This window comes from Erythrolamprus reginae, chromosome 1 (assembly GCF_031021105.1).
Source record: "Erythrolamprus reginae isolate rEryReg1 chromosome 1, rEryReg1.hap1, whole genome shotgun sequence".
NCBI classification, from domain to species: domain Eukaryota; kingdom Metazoa; phylum Chordata; class Lepidosauria; order Squamata; family Dipsadidae; genus Erythrolamprus; species Erythrolamprus reginae.
Window position 1 is genome coordinate 426,103,829 of NC_091950.1, and position 27,461 is coordinate 426,131,289.

Sequence of the window (27,461 nt, forward strand, 5' to 3'; positions counted from 1 at the left end):
GGCGTGACGGGCAGCGCGGGAGGGGTCGGCGTTGGTGCCCGAGGTGGGGGGTGAGCGGCCGCCGCCCGCTCAGAAAGGGCATCAGGGGGGCGAGAAGCGGCCAATGGTCCGCGCGTGGTGGTCGTTGTGCAGGTGCTGGGCGGCGGCCACCATGGCGCCCGGCGCGAAGACCTCGGCCGCCTTGTCGGGGCTCAGGCCCAGGTAGAGGCTCTCCAGGGCGGCCTTGGGGTCGGCGGCGGCGGCGGCAGCGGCGGCGGCGGCGGCCAGGAAGTGCGAGGTGTGCTGGAAGAGCTCCTTGTCCGGCGGGGGCGGCTGCGCCAGGCGCGCCATGGCCAGCACCCCGTCGGGGAAGTCCAGCTTCAGCTTGCCGTCGGAGGCAGCGGCGGCGGCGGCGGCGGCGGCGTGCATCTTCATGTGGCTGAGCAGGTTGCGCTGCTGGGCGAACTTCCCACCGCACACCTGGCACTCGTAGGGCTTCTCGCCCGAGTGGATGCGCATGTGCTCGGTCAGGCGGTACTGGCGCGTGAAGCGCATCCCGCAGGCGTCGCAGGCGAAGGGCTTCAGGCCCAGGTGGCTGCGCATGTGGCGGGTCATGGTGCCGCGCTGCGTGAACTTCTTGCCGCAGATGGAGCACGGGTAGGGCCGCGTCAGCCAGTGCGTCTTCTCGTGCTGGCGCAGCGTGGCCGGGTCCTTGTAGGCCTTGTCGCAGGAGGCGCAGCGGTAGGGGCGCAGCAGGTCGCATGCGGGAGGGGGCCCCGAGGGCGGCGGCGGGGGCGGCAGGGGCGGCGGCGGGGGCGCTTTGTCCAGGTAGGGCGAGATCCGCCCCCCGACCGCCGCCGCCTCGGCCGCCGCCTTGCGGTAGAGCTCGTCCTCCTCGTTGTGCGCCTCCACGTGCGCGTTCAGCTGCTCCGAGGACGGGAAGCCCTTCCCGCACGGGATGCACACGTAGAGGTTGTCGCCCCCGAAGCTCTCCGGCTCGTAGCCCAGGTAACGCTCCAGGCTGCCCCCCGCAGGAGAAGGGCCGCCGCTGCTGCCGCCCGTCTCCTCGCTGCTGCTTTTGTCGGGCTCCAGCTCCTCCGGGCCCCCGTCGCGCTCGGCGCTCTCCAGGTAGCTGCGCACGGGCGGCCCGGCGGGCGACGGGGCCTGGGGCTCCAGTTCGCGCTCGCCGCCGCCCTGATCCCGCCGGGCGCCGCCACAGTCGCCCTCCTCGTCGTCCTCGTCGTCCTCCTCCTCCTCCTCGTCGTCCAGGACGTAGCCCGGCACCAGCGGCTCGTGCTTCATCCAGCGGTACAGGAATTCGGGCGCCACCTCGACGCGCGCGCTGGGCTCCGTCCCGGGGCTGCTGCCGCCGCCGCTGCCGCGATGTTGCAAGTGCGGGAAGGCGGCCTGGAGGGCAGCGGTGGAGCCGGGCTCCCCGAAGGCCGCGTGGGGGGGCAGCAAGGCCGGGCTCTCGAGCCGGGGCGGCAGGACGCCCTCGCGGCTCTCCACGGCGGCTCGGAGGCGGCTCTCGGACGGGGGCTGCGGGGGCAGCTGCGGGGGACGGCCCGTTCGGGCTCTTCTTGGAGAGGTCGAGGCCGCAGAGCGGGGGACACAGCCCGTGCGGGTGGGCGGCGGCGGCGTACAGCTCCCCGCAGTGGGTGCTGAGCGGGTTACTTGCCTCCACCGGCCGCGGCGGAGCCCCGAAGCAACTCTGGATGACCGGCGTGGCGGCGCGGAGGCCCCTGGCGAGCTTTCCGAAGGGCGCGGAGGCCGAATAGCTCCCGCTGCCGCGTGGCTGGTAATATTTCCCGGAGCGCTTCAATTTCCTCTTGCACAGGGCCACAAGGTCCGGGATCTGGAGGTAGCTGGCGGCGGCCAGGATGGCGCCCAAGGCGGGTTCGGCGGTGACATCGCCGGCCGGCTCAGCTTCGCCCTCGGCGCCGGGCCCCAGGCGGCCGGTGTAGATGAAGTCGAGGACGGCGCGGAAGACCGCCGGGCTGACCATCTCCTGGTCCAGGTTGATGAGGTTGTCGTGCACCACCAGGGCCTTGAGGTAGGCGCTGCTGGCCGCCAGCACGTTCTTGTGCGCGCGGAAGAGCGCGTTCTGCACCACCAGGATCACGTCGCAGAGGAAGCCCTTGGTGCGCTGCGCGTTGAGCTGGAGCAGCAGCTGCCGGGAGTGGCCCGTCGACTCCGAGGCATCCAACATCGCTGCGCCTGCGGGGATTGGAGCAGAGAGAGCCCGGCGGGCCTTAGTTGGGCTGGCCGCCCTCGCCCGCCCCGCTCAGGCCCGGGAAGCGGGCACCTCTCCTGCTCTGCGCCGCCTCGCCTCGCCCGCCGCCTCCCCTTATAGAGGGGCTTTCCCTCTCAGGCGGCGGAGGGGAGGGGGTAGGAGGAGGGGGAGGGGGCTCAGCCCCGGTGGGTCCCGGATCACCGCCTCGCACGCCCTCCTCCGGGTGGGGCTTCACACCTGCTGGCGGGGTAGTCTCGGTACCACTTCCTCGCATTGCCTCCCCCGCCCCCCGCCGCCTACGGGACAGACCCAGGGGCGCAGAGCCCTCGGGCTTCCGGTCCGCTGGGCGCTGCCCCGAAGCTCTCAGCTGGATCCCGGCGCCGTTTCTCTGCCGGTCGCCTCCCGGAGGAAAGCCAGGGCGGCCTTCGTTAGCCTGCCGGGTTTTGATCTCACCGCGAGGGGCCGGATTTGGGCCGGGGGGGGGGATAGACTCCAGGGCTGCGGGCCTGAGCGAAGAAGAACCAGGGAGCCAGGCTGACAGTCGGCCTGCCTAGGGAACCGCCCTGCGGCGTGAACCGGCAGGGTGGGCTTTTACCCGCTGCGGGCTCCTTGGCCCCGCACTCTGGTCCGGCACCCTACGAAGCGCCTCCGCTTTGGGATCGCCTAGTGGCTGGAAAGGCCACCCAAGCCCGCAAACCCGCCCTGAGACCCGGCAAGAGCAGCCCCGCCGCCTGTCAAAAGTTTGGCGGAACGGGCAGCCGTGGCTGAAGGACTCGGGTGGCGGCCGGGCGGAGAAGCCGAAGGCCGGGCGGATGGATGAAAGAGGCTCGGACGCGGCAGACCCTTCCCCGAGCGAGAGGGCGCCGGGCTGCACCGGGGCTCCAGGACCGAGGGAGAAAGTCGGACAGCCCGGCGGACAAGGTCCAGCCGCGGCACCCGTTTTCCCAAAAGGAGCCGCCCGCCGCTCGGGGACTGGCCGGAGCCCCGATGCCTCCGGATGAGCAGCTCTCTTCCATCGCCTGACTCCGGAATCCGCCCGCGGGGAGTCCGAGCGAAGGGCCGCTTCCTGCCTGGCCGAGCCGCCTTGGGCAGCGGGCAAGAGGCGCGAAGACCGGGATCTGCCGCCCGCCCGCCCCGTCCCAGCCTTACCTGGGAGCCCCGTCGGATCGGCCAGGCAGGCGAGGCCCGCGTGCACCCGCATGTCTGGGCCCGGCTGCCACGGCGGCGTTCCTCTGCGCCTCTCGCAGCGCCTCAGGCCGCTTGCTGGAGGCTGCGCCGGCTGGTCCCCATGTGCCGGGAGCGCCGCGGCGGCGGAAAAGGTAAAGGCCGGGCCGCGAACTCCGCCTGACCCCGGGCTGAACTCGGGCGTGTTCAAGGAGCCTCCGCGGCTTCCTCCTCCTCCTCCTCCGGCGAGCCAGCCAGCCAGCCAGCGCCGAGCGAGCTAACAGGCGAGCGGGCGGGCAGCGGGGCTGGAGGCGGGCGGCGGGAGGAGGAGCCACCGGCGGGGTCCCGGAGGAGCAGCCCCGGGGAGGAGGAGACCGCGCCGCGACCCCCGCCCGGCGAAGGGGGCCGGCAGGGAGAGGCTGGGCCCCCGAGAGCAGGGCGGGGCCAGCACGGCGCGCCCATCGGAGCAGGACCGGCCGCGCTCAGCCGGGAGCCCAGACCGCCCCGTCGAGGGGACCGGCGCGCGGGGCAGCCGCTGGAAAGGCGCCGGCGGAGGGAACCCGGGTGGCACGCCAGGTGAGTGTCTCGGGGCGGTCGCAGCCGGGCGAAGCTGAGGCTGTGCGGACCCGGCCGCTGTTCCCTCCGGCCTTTCCCTTCCTCTGCCGGGCCTTTCCCTCCGGGGCCCGGGGGTCTTGGCTTCTCCCGCGGCCTCCGTCCAAGAAATCCGCTCCCCGCCCACCCCCAGGGACACCCCCCTCATCACTGCCCATGCGGCGACCCCTGGCGGTGGCGACGTGGCGCGACGGATCAGGCGGCAAATCTGCTCCGGGCCGTTTCAGAGGCCGCGCCGCTCAAGGTCCGGGCCAGGCCAAGCCTAATTCACCTCCCTCCCCCCAAAAAAGAGTCCGATGGTTTGGTTCCGGGACTCTTCCTTCGTGGTTGGGCCGGCTTGGTGCTGTGGGCGGTGAGCACGCGGCCCAGACCCTGAGCAGAAAGGGGCCTCCGTGGCTCCCGAGTGGCGTCCGAGACCCGCTGGGCAATCTGCCAGGCGCTTCAGGGCCCCTCAAACCCCGACGACTTCGCACCCGGGGCCCTCCGCCGTCCCCGGATCCTGGCCGGGACAGGGCAGCTTCCTCTGACAGGCGCGGCGCGGGGCCGAGGGGGCTTCAAAACCGGCCAGGGGGACTCAGGCCGCCCGAAGTGTCCCGCAGAGGGCTTCGAAGGGCAAGAAAGGGGGGCCTCGCTTCTGTCCCACTTTAAGGGCCTCTTTCCGAACAGTTCCCCACTCTCTCGGTGCAGGCGAGCAAAGCGAATTTCTGTTTGGGCAGCAAAATGTAGAGTCTGGCCTGGCCACGTCGTGGAAACCTGGGGGGAGGGCATGGGCTGCGGGGGGGTTCCTTCCAGCCCAAAGGCCTCAGCCGTGTCTGTAGGAACCCCCCCGCCCCGCCCAAAGGTCCCGGGGACGAAAGAGACTCTCTAGTTTTCAGGGCCAAAACATCCACGGGCGAGACGCGCCTCGGTTTCCCGCACTTGCCAGAATGTAAAAAAGGAAAGAAAGGGAAAAAAAGTTTTGGGTGAGAAAAGCAGGAAAAGCCGATTAACAAAACCGAAGTGATTTTTCGGGAGATCAAAGGATTCAGTCTCGATCTCGGGGCGTCGCAGGCGGAGGGCTGGGAGGGAAAGTGCCTTTCTCTTTCGCTTTCTCCGCGCTGGCCGGGTCGCCGCTTCCCACTCCAGGCCCTCCCCCCACGCCCGCACCCCAGAGTCCGCATCGGGCTCGTTAACGGGGCCCTTAAAGGCTAGAGCTGCTTCGCCTCCCCCCCGTCCCCCCCCCGAAAAGGCCGCTAGCGAGACTGAAAACGCGCTGCGTAAATCTTCATCTTTTGAAGCTTCTGAGTTAGGCTAACATTAGAAAGAAAGAAAGAAAGAAAGAAAGAAAGAAAGAAAGAAAGAAAGAAAGAAAGAAAGAAAGAAAGAAGCCTAACTCCTGATCTTCTGATATATTTTTCATCATAGCTCCAACCTGGGAAACCGATTTTAAGATCCCACCCCCACCCCCCAGCGGCGCTCACTAACAATCGAGAAAATATAAAATCAAATCAGAAAGTGGAATAACCCAGAACGAATCTCGTTCCTTGCGGGGCGACGGATAAAAACCGATTCCAATTTCGTGGCCCGTGTAATTTATTGGGCGGTTTTAACTTTAACTCCCTTCCCTCGGGCCCTCCAAATATTTCCGAACAGAGTTCTCTTTTGTAAAAGGTATGAAGTTTAGGGACGGCTGCTGCGCCTCGCCTTTCGATCCGACACAAGCAAAGCTGTTTGCAGTCACGTTTATGAAGGGGCCGCGATACCAGTTGAAGTCCAACCAGACAGTAAAAGGGTCTTTTTAGAACGAAACGCGGAGTCGCAAATCTATCTATCTATCTATCTATCTATCTATCTATCTATCTATCTATCTATCTATCTATCTCTATCTATCTATCTATCTATCTATCTATCTATCTAATCTATCTATCTATCTATCTATCTATCTATCTATCTATCTATCCTATCTATCTATCTATCTATCTATCTATCTATCTATCTATCTATCATCTATTTATTAAAATGTCTTTGGTTTCGGGGGGAGGATTATAAAAGAAACTTTCGAGGCCGGTCGGAGTCCCGTCTTCCAAATTCCTTGACAGCTGCAACGTTTACTGTGACTCCCAAGGCGGCTCCGACCGATTGTAACGCGAACTGAACCCTCCCCGCCCGCCTTTCGGACCCGCAGGGCCAGAATTTCACACACACACACAGAGCCCTACACGCCTTAGCCCCGCTCTTCCCTAAGTAAAGACTTCGCTAAATAAGGGAATACAACCAATTGTTGGCTTTCTCCCGCCCCCGCCCCCCTCCCCGGCCTCCCAACCTCCCTTGTAGTTTTGGCGGGACCGAGAGAGCTTCGGTTCCGTTGGACGGAAGAATCCTGGCGGGGGAGCGGGAGGAACGGGGTCTTTTTCTTTTCGAAGAAGCCCCGGAGAGACGTTTCGGGTCTCCCAGGGCGAGAGGCCGGCTGGTTGGAAGCTTTGGTTTCCTCCAAGGGACTCGTTCCGGAACCCCGACGGCACCCCCAGAACGTGGCCGTGGTTGGGAAAGCTTCCCCGGCCCGTTTCGGACCTGCTTGGGACCCGCCCCGCCTCGGGTGGGCTTTGCGGAGAGCGCCCCCGAACCTCGTGGGGCGCAGAAGCTTCCACTGGAGAGTTAGTGCTGTTCCCCCCCACCCCGTCGGGGCTTCCTGCTGGCAGGCGGGCTCGGTTGCAGGGCCTCCGGGCGTTGCATGAGCCGCCCCCACCGGCAGGTAGACCGCTGCAGGCCCCGGAGGCTCTTTTTAGCCCTCTAGTAGCCCTGGGAGTGAGTGAAGGGCGCCGGGGCCCTGCGGGGAAGGAACTGTGCGGGTCGCCCTCGGGGTCCGGGTGGCAGGCCACCAATTACCTGGTCTCAGACCCGCCGCCACCGCTGCCTCCCGCGCCCTCTACGGGGCTACTTCACTTAGAAAGAAGGTCCACGCGGAAACCTCTCGGCCTCCCCCCAGAACCGGCTTTTCTGGACTCCGCGGGCCTCCCAGAACCCGATGCCAAAGTAGGCGCTGTGCCCGGGAGGGCCGAGAATGGGCAGAGGAGGCTGCGGTGCGTTTCGGGGGTAAAATAAATATGTTATTATTAAAGTTGGAAGGGACCTTGCGGGTCATCTAGTCCAGCCCCCTGCTGGTGCAGGAGACGCTACTTCACGGCTGGTCGGTTCTTTTCCCGCAACCTCTTGCAGGGAGGCAGCCGCGCTTGGGGGCCTCTCTGCCAGGCAGCAACGGGCACCGCCCCCGCCCCCTGTCCTGGGGATGCGGCAGGGGGACCTCCTCGAGGGGGGGCGCCCTGCTCGTCGGAACTCTGCCGGCACCGGGACCTTGAGATCGCCCCCCCACAAACAAAATCAGGAAAGGAAGTTCTGTAAACCGCTTAGGGGGGGCTGTAAAAGCGCTATGGAGCGGTATATAAATATAAATACTGTACCAATAAATAAACATAAGTCTAAATACTATTGCTAAGTTCAATGCAATGGCTAAGGTCCGAAGTTAAGGACACAATCTGAAGTTAGTTGGGGGAAAGATCAAAAGCAACATGAGAAAATATTATTTTACTGAAAGAGTAGTAGATCCTTGGAACAAACTTCCAGCAGACGTGGTAGATAAATCCACAGTAACTGAATTTAAACATGCCTGGGATAAACATATATCCATCCTAAGATAAAATACAGAAAATAGTATAAGGGCAGACTAGATGGACCATGAGGTCTTTTTCTATGTTTCTATGTTTCTATGTTTCTATGTAAGCTGGAAACAGTCCTGGCTGAACCCGCGAATCCAGCGGGGGACGAGTGCGACTCTAGCTGATTGAAGGACTTGTCCAGCCCCCGCCCCCGTGAGAGAGAGAGAGAGAGAGAGAGAGAGAGACAGAGACAGAGACAGAGACAGAGACAGAGAGAGAGAGAGAGAGAGAGAGAGAGAGAGACAGAGAGAGAGAGAGAGAGAGAAACCAGAAACGGCGAAGGCTAAAGCAGATGCCCCAGGCCTGCTATGGACCCCCCCCCCCGCCACCCCAGTACAGGAAGAGCAGAGAGGGGAGCTCCACACCAACCTGACTGGGCCAGAACCCCCTCAGAGGCAGGCAGCCTTTGAGACCCTCGGGGTCCCTCTAGAGACAGGTGGGGGCTGGAGGGTTCTGTTCTTCTGGGGTCCTCGAGGGGGTGCGGTGGGTCCCCCCCCCCTCTGGCCCAGCTCCTGCCAGGCTTTCCAGGAGACCCGCCCCCTCTTTTATTTTAGTTAGTTAGTTTGTCAAGTACGTAGTTGTAATATACATACAACGCCGTTTATATGGATGAGATGGGCCTGATAAGGGGGAACAATTGGACAGGGACGGAAGGCACGCTGGTGCGCCTATCCACGCCCCTTACTCGGACCTCTTAGGAATCGGGGGAGGTCAACAGTGGACAGTCGAAGGGTAAAGTTCTGGGGGTTTGGTGATGAGACCACAGTCAGGTGTTGAGTTCCAGGCAACAACCACTCGGTTGCTAGTCATATTTTCTACAGTCGGGTTTGTATCTGTTGTGTGTTGTTGTGGTTGAAGCCGAAGGAGTGGTTGACAGGAAGGACGTTGTAGCAGAGGATTTTATGGGCTATGCTTAGGTTGTATCAAAGGTGACGTAGTTCTAAGATTTCTAAACCCAGGATTGTAAGTCTAGTTGGGTAGGGGATTCTGTTGCGAGTGGAGGAGTGGGGGGCTCTTCTGATAAAGTATCTCTGGACATTTTTTAGAGCGTTTATGTCCGAAATGCGTTGGGGGTTCCAGACTGATGAGCTGCATTCGAGGATTGGTCTGGTGAAAGTTTTGTACACTCTGGTTAGTAGTGTGAGATTACCGGAGCAGAAGCTACATAACAACTCTTGAAGCCTTTTTGGCGATGTTGTTGCAGTGGGCAACTTTGGCACTCCGGTCATTCGATATCCTCAACCCCCCCCCCAAAATTAACCTTAGACTGTCTACCGTCGACCACTCCCCGTTTCTACCGTGCCTACGGTCGCTGCCCTACTGTCCTCTTTTATCCTTACTTTTTACTTACGTTGTGTTTATACAAAGTACTACTATCCTGCACGTTTGACAAATAAATGAAATAAATGAAATAAAATAATGTGAGTATTCCAAGATCTTTGACAGAGCGAGAGTCGTCTGCAAGATCTACTTTATTCAGTTTGTATTCAGTGTTTTCTGGTTCCTTTTGTCCCCCCCCCTTCCCTCCCCGCACTCTCGAGCAACAGCGGGCAGCAGACCCACCGCTGGTTTATTTTATTTATTTGTTTGTTTTGTCAAGTGCCTATATAATAATATTGATATACGTGTGTGTGTGTGTGTGTGTGTGTGTGTGTGTGTGTATGTGTATATATATATAGGGAGACTAGGATAGATCTATTTCGGCCTTATTTTGGCCTCATCAGCTAGCCATACCCACTGGGACTTGAACCTGCAACCTTTGCCTTGTAAGGCAGAGAATTATCCTCTAGGCTACAGTATCCAATCCCTTCAGCTCTGTACCAGGGAAGGGTTACATTTTGTGTCGAATATATAATGTTTTGACTGTCTATATATATTTACACACACACATATATAAGGGTATGGCTAGCTGATGAGGCCAGAACAAGGCCAAAATAGAGCTATCCTAGTCTGCCTTAATTTTAAAAAAATTCAGCAAAAACATGTGATACATACACACACACACTAGTAAAAAGAGAAACATCAGGACAGGGGAGGGAAGGCACTCTCTGGGGCACTTATACATGCCCCTTGACCAGAAGGGAGACCTCTCCCCTCCAGGCTGGGGGGCTTCAGCTGCCCCCCTTTGGAGTCCGACTGGGCTTCGCAGCACCAGAGCCCCCCCCTTCTGAGCTGCCCATTCAGAGCTGCCAGGGGCACTTGGCTTGGCCTGCCTTCGTTGGGTGGGTGGGGGCTAGGCCGGCTAAGCCCTCTGTGTCTCGGGTGGGGCACTGAAAAGTGGAGGCTCGGAGGGGGGGGCAGAGCACCCGAGGATCCCTCCTCCCCAGGATCACCACGGGGGTGCAGCTCAGGAGTCTTGAAAAGAGAAGGGGGGGGACAAAACAGGCTCCAACCCCAGAAATCGACTTGCTGCATCAATGCCGGCCGTGTCCTCCACCTACAACCATAACTGAGCCCAAAACGTCTGTCGCTAAGTGAGACAGTTGACAAGGGGGAGGGGCTTTGCCCCCCCTTTATGATCTTTCTTGCCACAGCCGTTACGTGAATCCCTGCAGTTACCAACAGGGCTAATAAGTGAATCCGGTCAGAAGGCCACAAACAGGGCCACGTGACACACCCACCCACCCAACCGCCATCAAGGGGAACCGGTTGCCGCCAGGTGTCCAAATTTCCATCCCTGGCCCCTCCCCCAGGCGGCAACAGTCGTAAAGGTGAAAAATGGCCCAAAGTCCCCTTTTCTGTGCCACCGTAAGGTCAAATGGCCACTAAACAAATCGTTGCAAGCCAAGGATGACCTGTAGCTCTTCTTCGTCAATGCTCTTCAGTTGCACAGCATTAGACGTATTCCCTCAATGGGAGGGAGGGTGTGTGTGTGGAGTGAGTGAGTGACTTTGTATTTGTGCATATTCACAAGGATTGAAAAGAACCGCTGGGATTTGTTATTTGCTAATGGTGGCGGTATGAATGAGTGGGACTGAATGGGCTTATAACGCGGGTTTTCAGATCACTTTTAATATGAGAACTGCTTCGTACAGTACTTCCTTTTAGATGCCGTAAGCAGCCCCGAGTCCTAAATAAAATATATATTTTTTGCTTTTTAACTTTCCATCCGATTGGTGCTGCTGCTTCTTCCTTTGCCCAGCCTGCAAAACCAAGGGGAGTAAAAGAGGAAGGGGCAATTTCGGTGCCTTCTTTGTTTTGTTTTTTTAATTTTAAAAAGACTTTATTTAAACAATTAAAACATACGAAGTTGACAAAATGCTTGCAAACATACAATTGGAATCCCAGCAGCCGATAAGGTCCCATAGAGTTGGCCTTCTCCGGGCCCGTCAACTAAACAATGTCGTCTGGCGGGCCCCAGGGGAAGAGCCTTCTCTGTGGTGGCCCCGGCCCCCTGGAACCAACTCCCCCCAGAGATCAGAACTGCCCCCACCCTCCTTGCCTTTCGTAAATTGCTCAAGACCCACCTATATCACCAGGCATGGGGGAATTGTGACATCTCCCCCGGGCTTATATAGTTTATGTATGGTGTGCTTGTGTTGTATGATTTTTAAATGATGGTTTTTTAGATAATTTTTAATATTAGATTTGTTACATTGTATACTGTTATTACTTTGTTGTGAGCCGCCCCGAGTCTGCGGAGAGGGGCGGCATACAAATCTAATGAAACTAAAACTAAACTAAAACTAATTCAATAAATTGCATTTTAAATCAATTGAATAGAGAGAAAATAGAGAGAACCAGAAAAGAAGAAAAGAGAAAAAGACGAATAGAAAGAGAAAGAAAAGCCAAATGTTTGGGGCAACTGCAGGGTGGATTGTCAATCTGCCTGGTGACCAGAGGCCTTGTTGGATGCCCGGTCGCCTTTCTGGCTTCTCCGCTTGTGGGCTCTGGATTCGGAGGACAAAGCGGGTCAGGTGGGGTTCTCTTAACTTCTCAGAGAGAAAGACTCGGCACTCTTTGAACCGGGGGTCCAGTCTTGGGATCTTCAGGACAACCTGTGGACTTCAAACCCAGAATCCCCTCCCCCCACCCTCAACCCCCCCCCCCCGCCAGTGGTGGGAATTGAAGTCCAGGGGCTTCAGAAGCGGCCAAGGGCGATCTAAATAAAACAAGAGATTGCAAAGGAACCCTGATTATTGGGCGGGGGGGGGGTGCACGGAGGAAACCTCTAGAGATGAAAGACACCTTCCTGAGCAGCTGCAGACAGGGGTGGGCTGCTCCCTGGACCGGCAGGGGGTGGTGGACGCGGGGGAGGGGCGGGGGTAGCGAAAATGGAGCCTCACCCCAGAGCCCCCAATTTGCACTGAAACATGCTGAAAGACAATGCAGGGCGCCCTGCATAAGCCCCGCCCACAGGGTGGTAGTAACAATGTTGGTAGCCCTTCATTGGCTACAGACCTGTCGGCTCCTCCTTTTTGGGGGCTGGAGCCAAGCGTCTTCCTCAGGAGCAGTCTACCTTGGAATACCAGCATCCCTGGGGAAACGGAGGCTCCGCCTTCGCTTCCAAATAGCAGCAGCTCGGGCTTCATTTCTCCCCGGAGACGGTCCCAAGGGGAAGAACCGCACTTAGGGGGAAAGCCTCCATCCACCCCACACACCCCCGCCGGAGTGCCTCGGTTTCCCCGGGCGCGCTCGGCCTTCTCCTTCCTGGGGAGCCCTTGGCCTCAGAGCCACGTGGCCGGGAGGGTCTCCTCGTAGGTGGGGAGGGGAGGGGGCGTGTGGTGGCCTGGAGAAGCAGGACAAGGAGCCCTTCACACAACCAGGGTCCCTTGATCCCTCCGGAGGCGTTGCGGGCTGCATCCCGGGAGGCTCTGAGGACGGACAGCCACTCCTTCCCTGTCTGCGCAGGGGGCGGGACTAGAAGACCTCCAGGGCCCCCTTCGAACTCCCTTATTCGGAGCAGGCCGCGGGCGGGCAGGGGAGGCAGCTTTTTCTGCAGGGGGGGGGAGGCGGCGGCGGAGTAGCCCAGGCACCTGAACGGGTGGCAGCACGTGGCCCGTGGCGGGATCCAGGCAGCTGCGCCTCCCGAAGGCCCCGCGACCACTTCGAAGGCAGCCAAACTGAGCTGAAGACGTGAAGTGTTGGGGAGTGGGGAGCGGGGGGGGGGGCTTTGGAAATTGATTCTGCCCTTCCTCCTTCGCCTTGTCTTCAGCTAATTGTTGGAAACAATCCTGGGAAGCTCTGGCAGCGGCTCTTGTCAGGAATGGCTCCCCGAGGCCCCGCGCAGGTAATTTATTGGCCTGGTATGTATAAATCACCCCCCCCCCAACCCTGCAACGTGGAGACAGCTGCCTCCCGGAGGCTCTGCGGAGCCCCCTGGCTGACATCTCAGGTTGCCCTGCTAAGGGAGGGGGGGGAGGGAGGGAGGGGCGCGCCCCCAGCAGGTTTCCTGTCCGTTGCCAGACGCCCCCCTGCTGGGGGGAGGGCGGGGGGGGGGCACAGAGTAACTCCAAGGAAGGCTCCCTGGAAAAGACCCCCATCCAAGGGGAAGGCCGGCCGGGCAGAGGCTCGCCTTGCCCGGGAGGGGCTGCTGGGGTGGCGGCCACACCGTCCGACTGGTGGTGCCACCGAGTCCCCCTGACTCCCGGGTCCTCATCGATGGGGGCTTTGGGAATCCCTGGGGCGCCGAAGGGAGAGGTCGCCTCCTCCAAGGCCAGGCCTGGGGCACACGGCGCCTCCCCCCCCCAAAGCTCCGCCCACCGTCCCGCAAGCCTTCCCTTCCCCGGGCAAAGGGGGGAGTTCTGGGCAGCCCCTCCGGATCGCGGCCCTTCCGCCCCCCCCCCTCCCGGCCGGCTCTGGGACATCCGTATCAAGACATGCGAAAAGGGGGGGGGGGACCCGATCCTTTCGGAGCCCGCGGAGCCGACGGCGTGCTAATAAATAAGGGGGCGGGGCGGCGGGGGGGCTTCGGGCCCGGGCGTGAGGCTCGCTCTGGGAAGGGCACGGGGAGGGGCACGGTTTCCGTGATGAGTTCAGCACATTGGAGCGCTTCGTGGTGGGGCGGTCTGGCTGGAGGGGCTCCTGCGCCCCTCCCCTCCCATTAATCAGAGGCGAGCGAGGCAGCCAGATGCTGGGAGCCGTGGCCTCTCCGCCAGCTGTGGCTGGGGCGCATGCTCCGACGCCCGCCCGGACGGCCCCCTTGGACGCGAGACAAGCCCCGATTTCCCGAACTTTCCCCCAAAGCCCCCGCACCTGGCTTCCATTACCCGGGCCTTGGCTGCCCGCACCGACCCGCTCTCCGCGCGCAGCCAGGCTGGAGCCCCCCCCCCCCCCCCCCCCGCCAAGGCGCTGCGGAGCTTCCTGTCGGCTGCCTTGGTGCCTCGCCAGCGCGCGCGTGGGCGCCCCCCTTCGCGGGAGGGGGCAGCTTTTGCCTGGCAGACGCCGAGTGGGCTGCTGCCCGGAGTGGGAGGGGGGCGTCTCTCGTGCGCGCCTGTCCAGCCGTGCTGGGACAACTCTACAGACCCCCGAGGCCCTCATGCGGGCGGGGTGGAGGAGGAGGAAGCCTGGCTTCCTGATGTGTGAACCCTTTACATCTCTCCCCCCTATTCACACCTCCAGATGCCCCCCCCCCCCCATAATCCTCGCACAGCTGGCCCCGGATCAGGGGAGGAGGGTGGCCGGAGAGGCTCTTCTCATACACACCCACAGCCACACATCCTGTTTGGGACGCTCGGCCGGAGGGAGGCTCCCCGTGCAGGGGGGGGTGGGGGGCGCATTCCCTGCAGCGGTGTCACCGGCTGATGTTCTCCAGGGAGAGGCCCTTCTCCTCCGCTTGGCTCGCACCCGCTGCCCTGACAAGGCCTTGGCAAGGGGGATCGGAACGGGAGGGCGGGAGGGGCCGAGCGCAGCCAGGCAGATGCATCCGGAGGTCAGGGAGACCTCGGGGGGACAGGAGGGCCAGCCAGGGAAGCCGGGGCCACGAGCCGGGTGGGGCTCCCAGGGGAAGACGAGGGTCCAGGCGCAGTCCATGGCCAGCGGCCTCCACGGCCCTGGGAACTGGCAGGGGGGGGGCAGGAAGGGACAGAAGGCGGGCAAGGGCCTTCCCAGCCTCTCTCCTTCTTGGTCCTCTGATGGGGAAGGGGGCTTCTGCAGCCCACGAGGACGGTCGCCTTGCTTTGAACCTTCTGGCCGGTGTGTGTCCTTTGCCCCGAAAGAGCTCACGCGAAAGGGACCCTTCGGCCTCCTGCAGTGGGATGCAAGGTTTGGGGCAGCCTTCTCTGCTTTGGGCCTTCAACACCAGGGACAAGCACTGTATTATTATGATGATGATGACGATTATTATGATGATTATTATTATGATTATTATAATTATTTAGATTTGTATGCTGCCCCTCTCCGCAGACTCGGGGTGGCTCATTCTGGATGCACACAAATCATTAAAATAAAATGTCATTGCAATAGCCATAGCCTTTAGACTTATATGCCACTTCCTGGTGCTTTCCCACTCCCAGGCCTCTCTAAGCGGTTGACAGAATCAGCATCTTTTGCCCCCAACAATCTGGGTCCTCATTTGACCCCCCCTCAGAAGGAGGAAAGGCTGAGTCAACCTGGAGTTGGTGGTCAGATTTGAACTGCTGAACTATAGCTAGCAGTCAGCTGAAGGAGCCTGCAGGGCTGCACTCTAACCACTGCGCCATCGTGGCTGCACGTGGCATGCAGCACTCAAAGGGTCATCACCTCCAATATACACTAATAAACATAAACAAACAAACAAACAAATCAAATGCACATGTTGACCTTAATGACACAGACAAACAAGGCAGTCTTGTTGGGACGTATACAGGTACGTGGTGAGAACAAAGAAACTGGTGGGTTTGCCAGAGACGAGGCCCAGGGAACAGAGCTCCCCCAGAATCTGGCAGAACCTCCTCCCAGAGGGGAGCAGCAGACTCAGACTGCGAGGTGGGAGGGTGGGCTCCCTTGGTGCATCGTGCTTGTAAGCAGAATCCTGATTTCCTATGATCTTCTCAGCTGTCCTCACCACTCTCTTTGGGGGCTTTCTAACTGAACAACGATACAGTTTGTGTAAAAAGTGGCCAGGACGGAGGGAGGGAGATTGGCCTGTGGGGGCCTTGGTGCTCTCTGACATCTCATGACCCATCAGTCCTGGAAAAGAGAGGGGTTGCCGAGAGGAGAAGCACTGCAGGGCCCTTGGTGCTCCTTGAGCTTGGTTTCTTCTTCTTCTGTTAGATGTTTCACTCTCCACCCAGGAACATCATCATCAATGCTAAGGTTGTAATATAATATTTGGCACTGATCACATTCCCTAGTTGGGTCATAAAATGTCTGGAAGAAAACTTGGGGCCAGACTATCTTTGCCTCCTACCACACTGCCAGAGTTGATCTTCCCTGGGTCCCGTCAACTGAACAGTGCCGTATGGCAGATCCTCAGGGGAGGGCCTTCTCTGTGGCTGCCCCAGCTCTCTGGGACCTCCCACCCTACTGGCCTTTTGAAAAGCTGTAAAAACCTGGCCTTTCCTCCAGGCCTGGGCCTGTTGATCTGATGGTAGTAATCATTGAGATCCAGCCATAAATGATAGGTTTGGTCTCGAACTGTTGGACCTAAGTTGTTTTTAAACTGTTTTTAGTAGTTTTAATTTTATTTGTATGTTTTATTTCTGGTTGTGAGTTGCCTAGAATCCCTGGGGCTTTGGGCAGCATAAAAATTGAATGGAATTGAATGGAACGAAGTAAGTAAATACATAAAACAAGCTCAGAGACAATCAAGGACCCCACAGTTTTCCTCCCCCTCCCCCCTTTCTCCAAACCTCGTTTCTTTGTAGCCCTGGTGATGATCCCTAGTTAGGTAATGAAACACGGGGAAGAAAACCCACCCAGTTCCGGGAGCACCGAGGGCCCCGTGCGGTTCCATACCGGCACAGGAGATTTGCAGGCTGGCCAAAGGCAGGCACGGGCCCTTGTGAGAAATGGGAAAGCACTCTTGGTATGCTCAGGGGCAGCCCAACCATCTAGATGACTAAAAATGGGTGGAAACCCCCCCCCCCAAAAGCTCCATAGGTGCCGTTGTTGTGTTTTACCAGATCCCATCTCGTCCAGTGCTGGGGATTCAAGGCATCTACGAGCGAGCAGCAGTGAGGCCACAGAAGAGGTCTAGCGGAGGCTGCAAACTGACCCATGAGCCAGCCATGTGCCGCTGCCACCGCCACCCGAAGTGCAGCAACAACGGGATCGCGCCAAGAGCCTGTGAAATGTCATTGCCGCTTTGTGGTGAGGCCCCACTTAGCCCCATGCAAAAAAGACGCCGAGCGCCTGATGACCGGAAAGGGTCCCTGGTCTCCCGCGGGGGGTGGACTGGAGGACCTCCGAGGTCCCTTCCGGCTCTGCTGTGAGGAAGGCGTCTCCTTTCTCCCTCCAGAAGCTTCTTCCGCTCTGAGTGGAGGTCGGGGAAGGTTGGTGCTGCCCCTCAGAGCGGAAGACGCGCCTTGGGTGAGGAGGGAGACGCCTTCGAAGGAACCCCAGGAAGCCCCGTTGCCCCTTGAGAGGGAGAAAAGCCCCTTCGGAACAAGCGGGGCCTGGAGGACGGGGACGCTCCACAGACGGGCTCCGGGGACGACGCCCACTTGCGCTCCCCCTGGTTGGCCCGTCAGAGGCCCAGGGAGAAGCGACAGCCGCCGCGCGGAGTTCTCTCGCCTGGTCTCGCCGCAACGCCCGTTGCGGCCACAGGAGGGCAGCACAGGCCGCCGAGGAATGCCCGCGCCCGGCCTCGCGCCACCAGGACGCTCAGGGCAGCCGCGGCGATTCGGGGGCAGCGGCCGGAGGAGCCTAGTGGGTGCAGGACGAGGCGAGGGCGGGCGGCGGGGCCTCCTCCGCGGCCTCCCCTTCTCCCTTGTGCAAAAGCGGCGGGCGGGGACGGGGTTCCGGGCGCGCTCATGCCTGCCGCGGAGTCCTTGGAGAGGGTCGGTTATTCCAGAGTTGGGCTGCCACCCGCGGCTCCCGGATCGGCTTCCCGGCGAAGCTCCGGAGGGTCTGTGCGAGGCGGCCGGACCTGCTCAGGGGCCCCCTGGACGGCAGAGGCGGGCCGCGGCCTCTGCAGAACCGGAGCTCCGCTTCCCGAGGGCCAAGTCCGGGCAAAGAGGTGGAATCTGAAGAGTGCGGCATAGCTGACCTCCTGGCGGGGGTTGGGGGGTCTTCGGCCAGTCTTGCCCACCACAGTGCTGTCTCCTTTTGGGGCAGGCAGTATTATGCGGGGGGGGAGGGAGACTAAAAAATGGCAACAACAACTTTGTTTGTAGTATTAGATTTCTACACATTGTATTGTATTGCTTTTATTATGTTGTACGCTGCCCTGAGTCGGTTGAGAAGTGCGGCATAGAAGCCAAATGAATGAATGAAAGAATGAAAGAAATGAATGAGTGAATGAATGGGAGGACTAAGCCCAAAACCAGTTCTTTCCCTCCTGCCCCCCCTCTCTTGGACAGCTCAGTCTCTCAGGGCTGCCTGAGGTCTGTGTGTCTATGGGCCTGTGTGGTGTGGCTGGAGAAGGGTTTTATCCACCCTCCCTTATTATGAAGATCTGCTTTGCCCCCTGCTCTTATGCCCTTGCTTTGCCTATACACCAAATGCCAGAGACAAATTCCCTGTGTGGCCAAATAACCCATTGTCCTCTGTTCTGACCTGTCCTCTTCTTTATTCTCTTCTAGTTCTATTTCTACGGTATTATTTCTCTTTTCTTCTCCTCTCCCCTCCCCTCTTCTTTCTCTTCTATAGTCTCTTCTGTTGTGTTCAACATGCACTACGCTAAGCAACCATGGAGACCATCCGCCTCTTGTTTAGCTCAGCATTGAACCATTTCATATTCTCACACAATGGCTTATTTTCATAATACACTGCAACTCTCACTTTCAACAGGCAGCTGCCGTATTCATGCAAAAAAAATCCCCCTTCTTAATTTAAGCCTATTCGTGTTATCGAATTCATTCTCCAAATCAAGACACAACAAACACTAAGTGTCAACATTCACGCCTCCCTCCCTGACCTGCAAAAGGCGCCCCGTCCCTGGGGGGGCAGTGTGTTGTCCCCTCCCTCGAAGGAGGAAGGCAAACAAGCTGATCCTGCAGCCGGTTCCCTTCTGGGATCCCTGTGGAGAAGAAGGGAAGTTTTCCCGACTCTCCAGTTCTCAGCACAAACGCCAGTCTGGCCTCCTCCATGCTCTCTGAGTTGGGTTGTTTTCCAGCAAACGTTTCATTACCCAATTAAGTAACATCATCAGTGCAAGGGAGGGTGGGGTCTGCTCCCTGTTTATGCAGGGCAAACTGCTAGTATATAAACAAGGAAGCACATTCCACTCTCTTCCAGCATTGATGGTGTTCCCTAGTTGGGTAATGAGACGTAAGAAAACAACCAAGCTCAGAGAGCACAACACAGTCAGTCCTCCTCCTCCTCCTCCCCCTTCTAGCACTGATGATGTTCCCTAGTTGGGTCATGGTATATCTTGACTTCAGTAAAGCATTTGACAAAGTATCTCATTCCATCCTTATTGAAAAAATGGTCAAGTATGGGATTGACAAAAGAACAGTTAGATGGATTCAAAACTGGCTTGGTGGTTGTACTCAAAGAGTGGTTATAAATGGTTGCACATCCAATTGGAAGAAGGCTTCAAGTGGGGCGCTACAAGGGTCTGTCCTAGGCCCAGTGCTATTTAACCTTTTTATAAATGAGCCAGATGAAGGAATTGAAGGAAAGCTTATCAAATCTGCTGAGGACACAAAGCCAGGCGGAGTTGCTAATACTAAACAAGATAGAGATAGGATTCAAAAAGATCTAGACAAGCTTGAACCGTGGGCTGAAACTAACAGAATGGTATTTAACAGAGAGAAAGGCGAGATCCTACATCTGGGCAAAAATAATGAAAACAGCACCTATAGAATGGGAGGAATATGTCTAAGCAGCAGCACAGGTGAGAACGACCTGGGTGTATTGGTGGATCACAGATTAAACATGAGTTGACAGTGTGAAGCAGCTGCAAAAAAGGCCAACACAATCCTGGGATGCATCAAGAGGAGCATTGAATCTCGCTCACATGGAGTAATTATTCCTCTCTCCAGTACTTTGCTACGACCCCACTTGCAATACTGTGTTCAGTTGGGGGGGGGTGTTAAAAAGGGCATTGATAAACTAGAGCTAGTTCAAAAGAGAGTTACAAGGATGGTTCTGGAGACCTCACCTACAAAAAGATATTGACAAAATTGAAGGGGTCCAAAGACGGGCTACAAGAATGGTGGAAGGTCTGAAGCATAAAACGTATCAGGAAAGACTTCATGAACTCAATCTGTAGAGTCTGGAGGACAGAAGGAAAAGGGGGGGACATGATTGAAACATTTAAATATGTCAAAGGGTTAAATAAGGTTCAGGAGGGAAGTGTTTTTAATAGGAAAGTGAACACAAGAACAAGGGGACACAATCTGAAGTTAGTTGGGGGAAAGATCAAAAGCAACGTGAGGAAATATTATTTCACTGAAAGAGTAGTAGATCCTTGGAACAAACTTCCAGCAGACGTGGTTGGTAAATCCACAGTAACTGAATTTAAACATGCCTGGGATAAACATATATCCATCCTAAGATAAAATACAGGAAATAGTATAAGGGCAGACTAGATGGACCATGAGGTCTTTTTCTGCCGTCAGACTTCTATGTTTCTATGTGAGTGGTCTGGAAACCACGTCCTATGAGGAACGGTTAAAGGATCTCAGGATGTTTAGTCTCCAAAGGAGAAGACTGGAAGGAGACTTGATAGCTGTCTACCAATATCTGAAGGGCTGTCACAGAGCAGAGGGGTCAGCATTGTTCTCATTAGCCCATGGAAGGACTAGAAACCATGGAATGAAGCTGCCAGGGAGTAGATTTAGATGAGATAACAGAAAATACTTTCTGACGGTAAGGGTGATAAATCGGTGGAACAGTTTGCCACAAGAGGTGGTGGGCCCACTTTCACTGGAGGTCTTCAAACAGAGACTGGACAGTCACCTTTCTGGGATGGTTTGGTGAATCCTGCATTGATCAGGGGGTTGGAACCAACTCTATGGTTCTATGATTCTATGAAACGTAGGCAAGAAACCCCCTCAGCTCAGAAAGCACCAAGGACCTCACAGGTCTGTCTGTCTGTCTGTCTGTCTATCTGTCTGTCTGTCTGTCTGTCTGTCTGCCTGCCTGCCTGCCTGCCTGCCTGCCTGCCTGCCTGCCTGCCTATCTATCTATCTATCTATCTATCTATCTATCTATCTATCTATCTATCTATCTATCTATCTATCTATTCCAATACACAATGAAGGTAATAGAGGACACCTTTGAGGAAATAGAATTAGAGAAAGAATAGAAGAGAGGGTATAGAAGAAAGATATAGGGAGAGAAGAGGACACTGACTGTGACCGACCAGAGAGGCAGCAGGAGAACCACTGGAGAACAGTGCCTCCTAGATAATCGGCTTCTTCCAAGGACCACTGGAGTTGGAGCGCCACCACCTTCTCAACAACCTTCCCCATAAAGGGAAGGTTAGAGACTGGACAATAGTTGGTAAGAATGGCTGGGTCCAGGGAAGGCTTCTTGAGCAGGGGGCACACAAGTGCCTCCTTGTAAGGAGCCGGAAAGGACCCCTCCTCAAAGAAGCATTGACAATCTCCTGGACCCAGCTCTGTGTCACCTCCCTGCTGGCCGAAACCAGCCAGGAGGGACATGGATCCAGTAAGCAGGTGGCGGAACTCAAAGCTCCAATGGCCTTGTCCACTTCATTAGGTGTCACCAGATCAAACTCTTCCCAGACAGGTGGACAAGGACAGGCCCCAGTCACCTTGACTGACTCATTGTCAGTCGACTCTGTTATCCAATTGGAGTCGAGTACCACTCTATAATGCCCTCGTGGTCAGACCTCACCTGGAGTGCTGCAGAAAGTACAGAAAAGAGCAACCAGAAGGATAAGGGGACTCAGACCAATTCATATGAAAAGAGGTGGCTGGAACTGATAGCAGTCTACAGGTATTCGAGGGGCTGCCACAGAGAGCAGGGGGTCGCACTATTTTCCAGGGCACCAGAGGGCCATACAAGGAGCAATGGTTGGAAGCTGACCAAGGACAGGTTCAACCTGGAAATAAGGAAGAACTTCCTGACGGTCAGAGGGATCACCCAATGAAGCGTCCAGCCAGTGGAGGTTGTGAACTCCTCAACACTGGAGACCTTCAAGAGGAGACTGGACTGCCCTCTGGCTGGCGAGGTGTACGGTCTCCTGCTTGACCAGGAGGCTGGACTGGATGACCTGCAGGGTCTCTTTCAACTCTAATAAAATGAATGAATGAATGAATGAATGAATGAATGAATGAATGAAGGAAGGAAGGAAGGAAGGAAGGAAGGAAGGAAGCAATGCCAGTCACATACATGTTATCGCATGTTGAAGAAGACGCACGCCTGATCCACAAATAAGTCAGACCGAATCCCATATTAGTCCACAGCAGCAGCCACCACCTTCTTCCCAACATTCCCACGTCTGCCTCCTGTCTTTCTCCCCTGCCCCGTTGCTCCCCCCCCCAGAGACTATGAGAAGAGATGGACTTTCCCTCCAGCTCTGCTCTCTGATCATTCCTTCCTTTCACTTTCAGCAGTCAAATGATTCCACCTCTTCCATTGTTAATTCCTTCCCTCGGCTCCTTTTATATTAAATGGCTCTTGCTCTCTTCGGCTAAATTACATCTTCAAACCCTTTTTTTCTTTCTGAGGACATTCGAGTCTTTCTTAATATTAATGCACCACATTCCTTTCTATCTATCTATCTATCTATCTATCTATCCATCCATCCTTCCTTCCATCCATCCATCCATCCATCCATCCATCCATCCATCCATCCATCCATCCATCCATCCATCCATCCATCTATCTAGTCAAAAGTGTATAAGATTGCATTAATATGAATATATAAGAAGTATAAGCATGGTTTTGAGTACATGATATTTTATGAATACATGGGGACTTTAGCACAGGGATGGTAGGCACAATGGTGCGCTTATGCACGCCCCTTACACACCTCTTAGGAATAGGGTGAAGTCAATGGTAGAGAGCTGAAGGGGGTTGGGTAAAAAACTACAGAGCCAGGTAATGTACTCCAGGCATTGACCCCTCTGTTACTGAAGCTGAACTTTTTGCAATCAAATTTGGAGTGGTTCACATTAAGTTTCTATCTATTGCGAGCTCGTGTATTGTTGCGGTTGAAGCTGAAGTAGTCATTGACAGGTAGGAGCATATAATTTTGTGTGCTACCCTTAGGCCAGATTGACGGCGATGGAGTTCTACATTTTCTGGGCCCAAAATTTCAAGTCTGGTGGCAGAAGGTATTCTGTTGCGAACGGAGGAGTGTAGTTCTTGTCTCGTGTTGTATTCACGTCCGATATATAGTGAGGGTTCCAGACAGATGAGCTGTATTCGAGAATTGGTCTAGCAAATGTTTTATATGCTCTGGTTAGAAAAAGACGCTACACAAGATTAGGTCAACCACTCCTCATGGGTTTTTAGCACTGCTGTTGCAGTGGGCTCTGCCTCTTGGGTCAGTAGAGAGGATTACTGGAAGGCCCTTAACTGAGTGAGGAGAATCCACAAGGTTGTGATCATCCAGTGTGTATTTTGTGTTCTGACTGAGGAATTGTTGATTGAGATTTGAAGGTGCCATTGGTTTGACCATTCTGATATATGGTCAAGGTCCTTTTGAAGGATAGTAGTATTGTCACTGTTGTTGAATATTATATTCTATAACATTACATATTCTCTTGGGTCCCCCCCCTTCCATTTCACAGTTCGACCATCACAATGGCCAAGTCGGACGTCCCTCGGAGGTCATCTATGCCACTTCCCTGTCTCCTGCAGGAACCACGGGAGTATCTCCGCCAGAGGACCACCCAGCCCCTGGGAGGAAAACCTGCCCCTTCAGGAAGGTCCTGCTGGTGTCCACACTTTGATTTGGACCCCTGGTATCTGCTCCAGCCCTCTCAGCCCCCAAGGTAAACCAGGCAGGAAACACACCCGAAAGAGCTAACTCTGCACTACAAAGAGAGTTGGGAGGGACCCTGGAGATGATTATGATAATAATAATAATAATAATAATAATAATAATAATAATAATAATAGAAGGGACCTTGGAGGTCTTCTAGTCCAACCCCCTGCTTAGGCGGAAAACCCAACACTACTTCAGACAGATGGTCATCCAACAGCTGCTTAAAAACTTCCAATGTTGGAGCATTCACAACTTCTGGAGGCAAGGAGTTCCACGGATTAATTGTTCCAACTGTCAGGAAATTTCTCCTTAGTTCAAAGTTGCTTCTCTCCTTGATTAGTTTCCACCCGTTGCTTCTTGTTCTACCCTCAGGTACTTTGGAGAATAGATTGACTCCCTCTTCTTTGGGGCCACCCCTGAGATATTGGAAGGCTGCTTTTGTGTCTCCCCTGGTCCTTTTCTTTCTTTCTTTCTTTCTTTCTTTCTTTCTTTCCTTCTTTTGCTTTTGCTTTAGAGAATAGTTTGACTCCCTCTTCTTTGGGGCCACCCCTGAGATATTGGAAGGCTGCCATTATTGTCTCCCCTGGTCCTTCTTTGCATCAAACTAGACATAAACCCAGTTCCTGCAACTGTGCCTCAGATGTTTCAGCCTCCAGTCCCCTAAAATCCTCTTTGTGGCTCTTCTCTGCCCCTTTATTGCCAGGCTGCTGAAGGCCGGCCATGCACTGCATGAGGGGCTCTTGGGGGCCACAGGGAACCAACTGGCCCCCTCCCTCTGCAATATCTCTTCTGGCGCTCGGAGACGCCCGCCCCTGCCCCCCCTCTGCCTGCAGACCGCTTGTCACAAAGTGAAGCTCAGCCCAGGAGACGTCCCTGCTCTGTGGTCAAACCCTCCCCAAAGGTCCGGCCTTGCCCTTGACCTCAGCTCCTCCGGGTTCCAAGGCTGGAACGCAGCCCTGGTGTCCCCATAAGGCACGATGCAAAAAAGACGCCGAGCGCCCTGATGACCGGAAAGGGTCCCTGGTCTCCCGCGCTGGGGGGGTGGACTGGAGGACCTCCGAGGTCCCTTCCGGCTCTGCTGTTAGGAAAAGCTGGGCCTTCCGGTCCTTGTTTGAAGGCGTCTCCCTTCTCCCCCCGAAGCTTCTTCCGCTCTGACTGGAGGTCGGGGAAGGTTGGTGCTGCCCCTCAGAGCGGAAGAGGCGCCTTGGGTGAGGAGGGAGACGCCTTCGAAGGAACCCCAGGAAGCCCCGTTGCCCCTTGAGAGGGAGAAAAGCCCCTTCGGGACAAGCGGGGCCTGGAGGACGGGGACGCTCCACAGACGGGCTCCGGGGACGACGCCCACTTGCGCTCCCCCTGGTTGGCCCATCAGAGGCCCGGGGAGAAGCGACAGCCGTCGCGCGGAGTTCTCTCGCCTGGAAGGCCCAGCTTTTGATAGCCCTGGCCTGACTTGTCCGGCCTTCTGGAGGGCAGAATTGGTGGGAATAAGAGAGCAGCCCCCTCCCAAGCCATGAAGCCCCCAGGCTGCCAAGGGGAGGACAGCAGCTGGAACTGCACCTCGAAGCTCCCGAGTGACCCAGGCAGCTCACAGAGTTATGTGGACTGAGTAGCCGGCACCGTCTGCTCTCCACACAGCTACCAAATGCTGGGTTTTGGCAGGGGGGTGCATTTCTGGCTTCCAGGGAGCCTCCAGGGGGGGAAGGGGGAGGGCCTTTGGGGCCTGTGGGGGCGAAACAGGAGCCTACTGGGCCCACCAGAAGCTGGGAACGAGGCTCTTTCCGGCCTCCAGAGGGCCTCCAGGCGGGGGGGGGGAGCTGTTTTTTAACTCCCCAGACATTAAATTACAGGTGTGGGCACTCACACATGTGTGATAGTGTGCACTCACACTCTTTTGGCACCCGAGGAAAAAAAGGTTTGCCATCCCATGTCGAGGGTCTGCTGCTTGGGCAGGGGGTGGACTATAGGGCCTCAAAGGTCCCCTCCAACTCTTGCCATTTTGTTAAGCCTGGACTGGAGAGGCAAAGCTGGGCCTTCTGAGTCTCCTGGAGACCCCTGCCCCCCCCTCAGTGTCCCCAGGTAAAGGTGAAGCAGGGGAAGGGAGCCCTGAAGCACAGCACCCGAGGGGGAGTCTGCGTTGGACCCCTCCCCCCTATTTAACCCCCATTGGGAAGGGCCCATGTCCTGCCCCCCCCACCTGCAGACTGCCCAATGGCCTCCCTGTGGTTTCAGAGCAGAAGGGCCGGGTGGGGGAGGACTCTGGAGGTCTTCTAGTCCAGCCTCCTTGTCCAGTAGGAGGGTTTGGTGTGGGACGGGGGATGGTGGAGGGGGTTGGGGCTCTCCCTGTCTGGGGATCCCACCCCTGAGTGGCCTGGCCCTCCCCTCCCCATCACTCCCTGCCTGACCTGAGAAGGGGAGGGCAGCAGCGGGGGCGGGCTCTCCAGCTCCCGTGGGATTGGGCGGCATGTCAATCAATCAAACCAAATCAGGGTCCTCATCCTTGCTGGAGCCGCTTCTTCCAGCCTGGCAGGTGACAGGAGACGCGCAACCTGCTCTCCGCCCCCAGGCCAAACAGCCGGTCTCACCATTGCCAGGGCTGGCAGGGAGGGAAGGGGGGCGGCCCCCAGTGCCCAGCTCTGGCCTTGGAACGCGCACGGGGAACTCCCACCGCCACCCAAAGGATGTTTCCCCTTCAGTCTCTGCCCCCCATAAGGCAGTGGGCTCTTCGTGGCAACTGTCTGAGCAAGGACCACAAGCCCCTCTGTCCCCTCCTGGGATCCCCTGGCTGGCTGTGGTGGGGCTGGAAGGATGCGCCCAAGTGGGGAGACCCTCCATGCTGTGGGTGCCTCTCCTGGGCTTTTTTTCCAGCCCAGCCACTCCCTGGAGGAGGGTTGTCCTGCTCGTACACACACACACCCCTCCCCACAGACAGTAAGGGGGTCTCGGGGGGGGGAGGAGAAGGAGGAGGGTCGCCAGAGCCTTAGTGCAGGAGCAAACGGGCCCCGTAAATGCCTTTGGGCCAGGTTGCTGCTCAAGGCCAAAGAGCTGCTGGGGGGAGGGGAGATGGCAAGGGGATGGCCGGACCTTTAGTGCTGGAGCGAAGGGGCCCTATGTTTGCCTTCGGGCCACATTTGGCTCAAGGCAGCCCTCGCCTCCTGCCGCTTCGTGCTCAGAGCCGGAAGCCGCCTCCCATTGCTAGGGGCGCGTGGGACAGGGTTGCACTATGGCTCCATGTCGTAATGTGCATGTGGAGAGAGACATAGACACACACACACACACAGATACAGAGGGGGGGGGAGAGAGAGAGTTGTCAAAAGGGTTTTGTGGCTCCTGGTGTGTTTGTTTGTTTGTTTATTTATTTGTATGCCGCCCCTCTCCGAAGACTTGGGGCGGCTCACAACAGTAATAAGAACAATATAGTAGTGGAACAAATCTAATATTAAAAAACATATAAAACCCTATCATTATTTAAAAAAAAAACAAACAGCACATTCATACCAAACATAAAACGAATTATTAAAAAAAGCCTGGGGGAAAGGTGTGTCAACTCCCCCATGCCTGTGGGTATAAGTGAGTCTTGAGTGGTTTATGAAAGACAGGGAGGGTGGGGGCAGTTCTAATCTCCGGGGGGAGTTGGTTCCAGAGGGCCAGGGCCACCACAGAGAAGGCTCTTCCCCTGGGGCCCGCCAAACGACATTGTTTAGTCATCGTCGACCTGGAGAAGGCCAACTCTGTGGAACCTTATCAGCCGCTGGGATTCGTGCGGTAGCAGGCGGTTCCGGAGGTAGTCTGGTGC

The 27,461-nt window shown here is 57.0% G+C and overlaps 2 protein-coding genes across 2 annotated transcripts in view; one reads left to right on the plus strand and one right to left on the minus strand.

Annotated features, from left to right (window-relative positions):
- HIC1 (HIC ZBTB transcriptional repressor 1) lies at positions 1 to 3,764 on the minus strand. The gene is given in 3 exon segments (XM_070735528.1): positions 1 to 1,536; positions 1,538 to 2,196; positions 3,362 to 3,764. Coding segments are annotated over 3 exon segments (2,166 nt in total). The 5' UTR covers positions 3,414 to 3,764; the 3' UTR covers positions 1 to 81.
- LOC139156246 (uncharacterized) overlaps positions 3,412 to 27,461 on the plus strand; it is a 25,423-nt gene continuing 1,373 nt past the window's right edge. Inside the window, exons 1-4 of the mRNA XM_070731606.1 lie at positions 3,412 to 3,494; positions 3,589 to 3,952; positions 16,725 to 16,911; positions 23,475 to 23,678. Of these exons, the coding sequence (XP_070587707.1) occupies positions 3,412 to 3,494; positions 3,589 to 3,952; positions 16,725 to 16,911; positions 23,475 to 23,678 (838 nt within the window). The remainder of the gene's footprint in view (positions 3,495 to 3,588; positions 3,953 to 16,724; positions 16,912 to 23,474; positions 23,679 to 27,461) is intronic.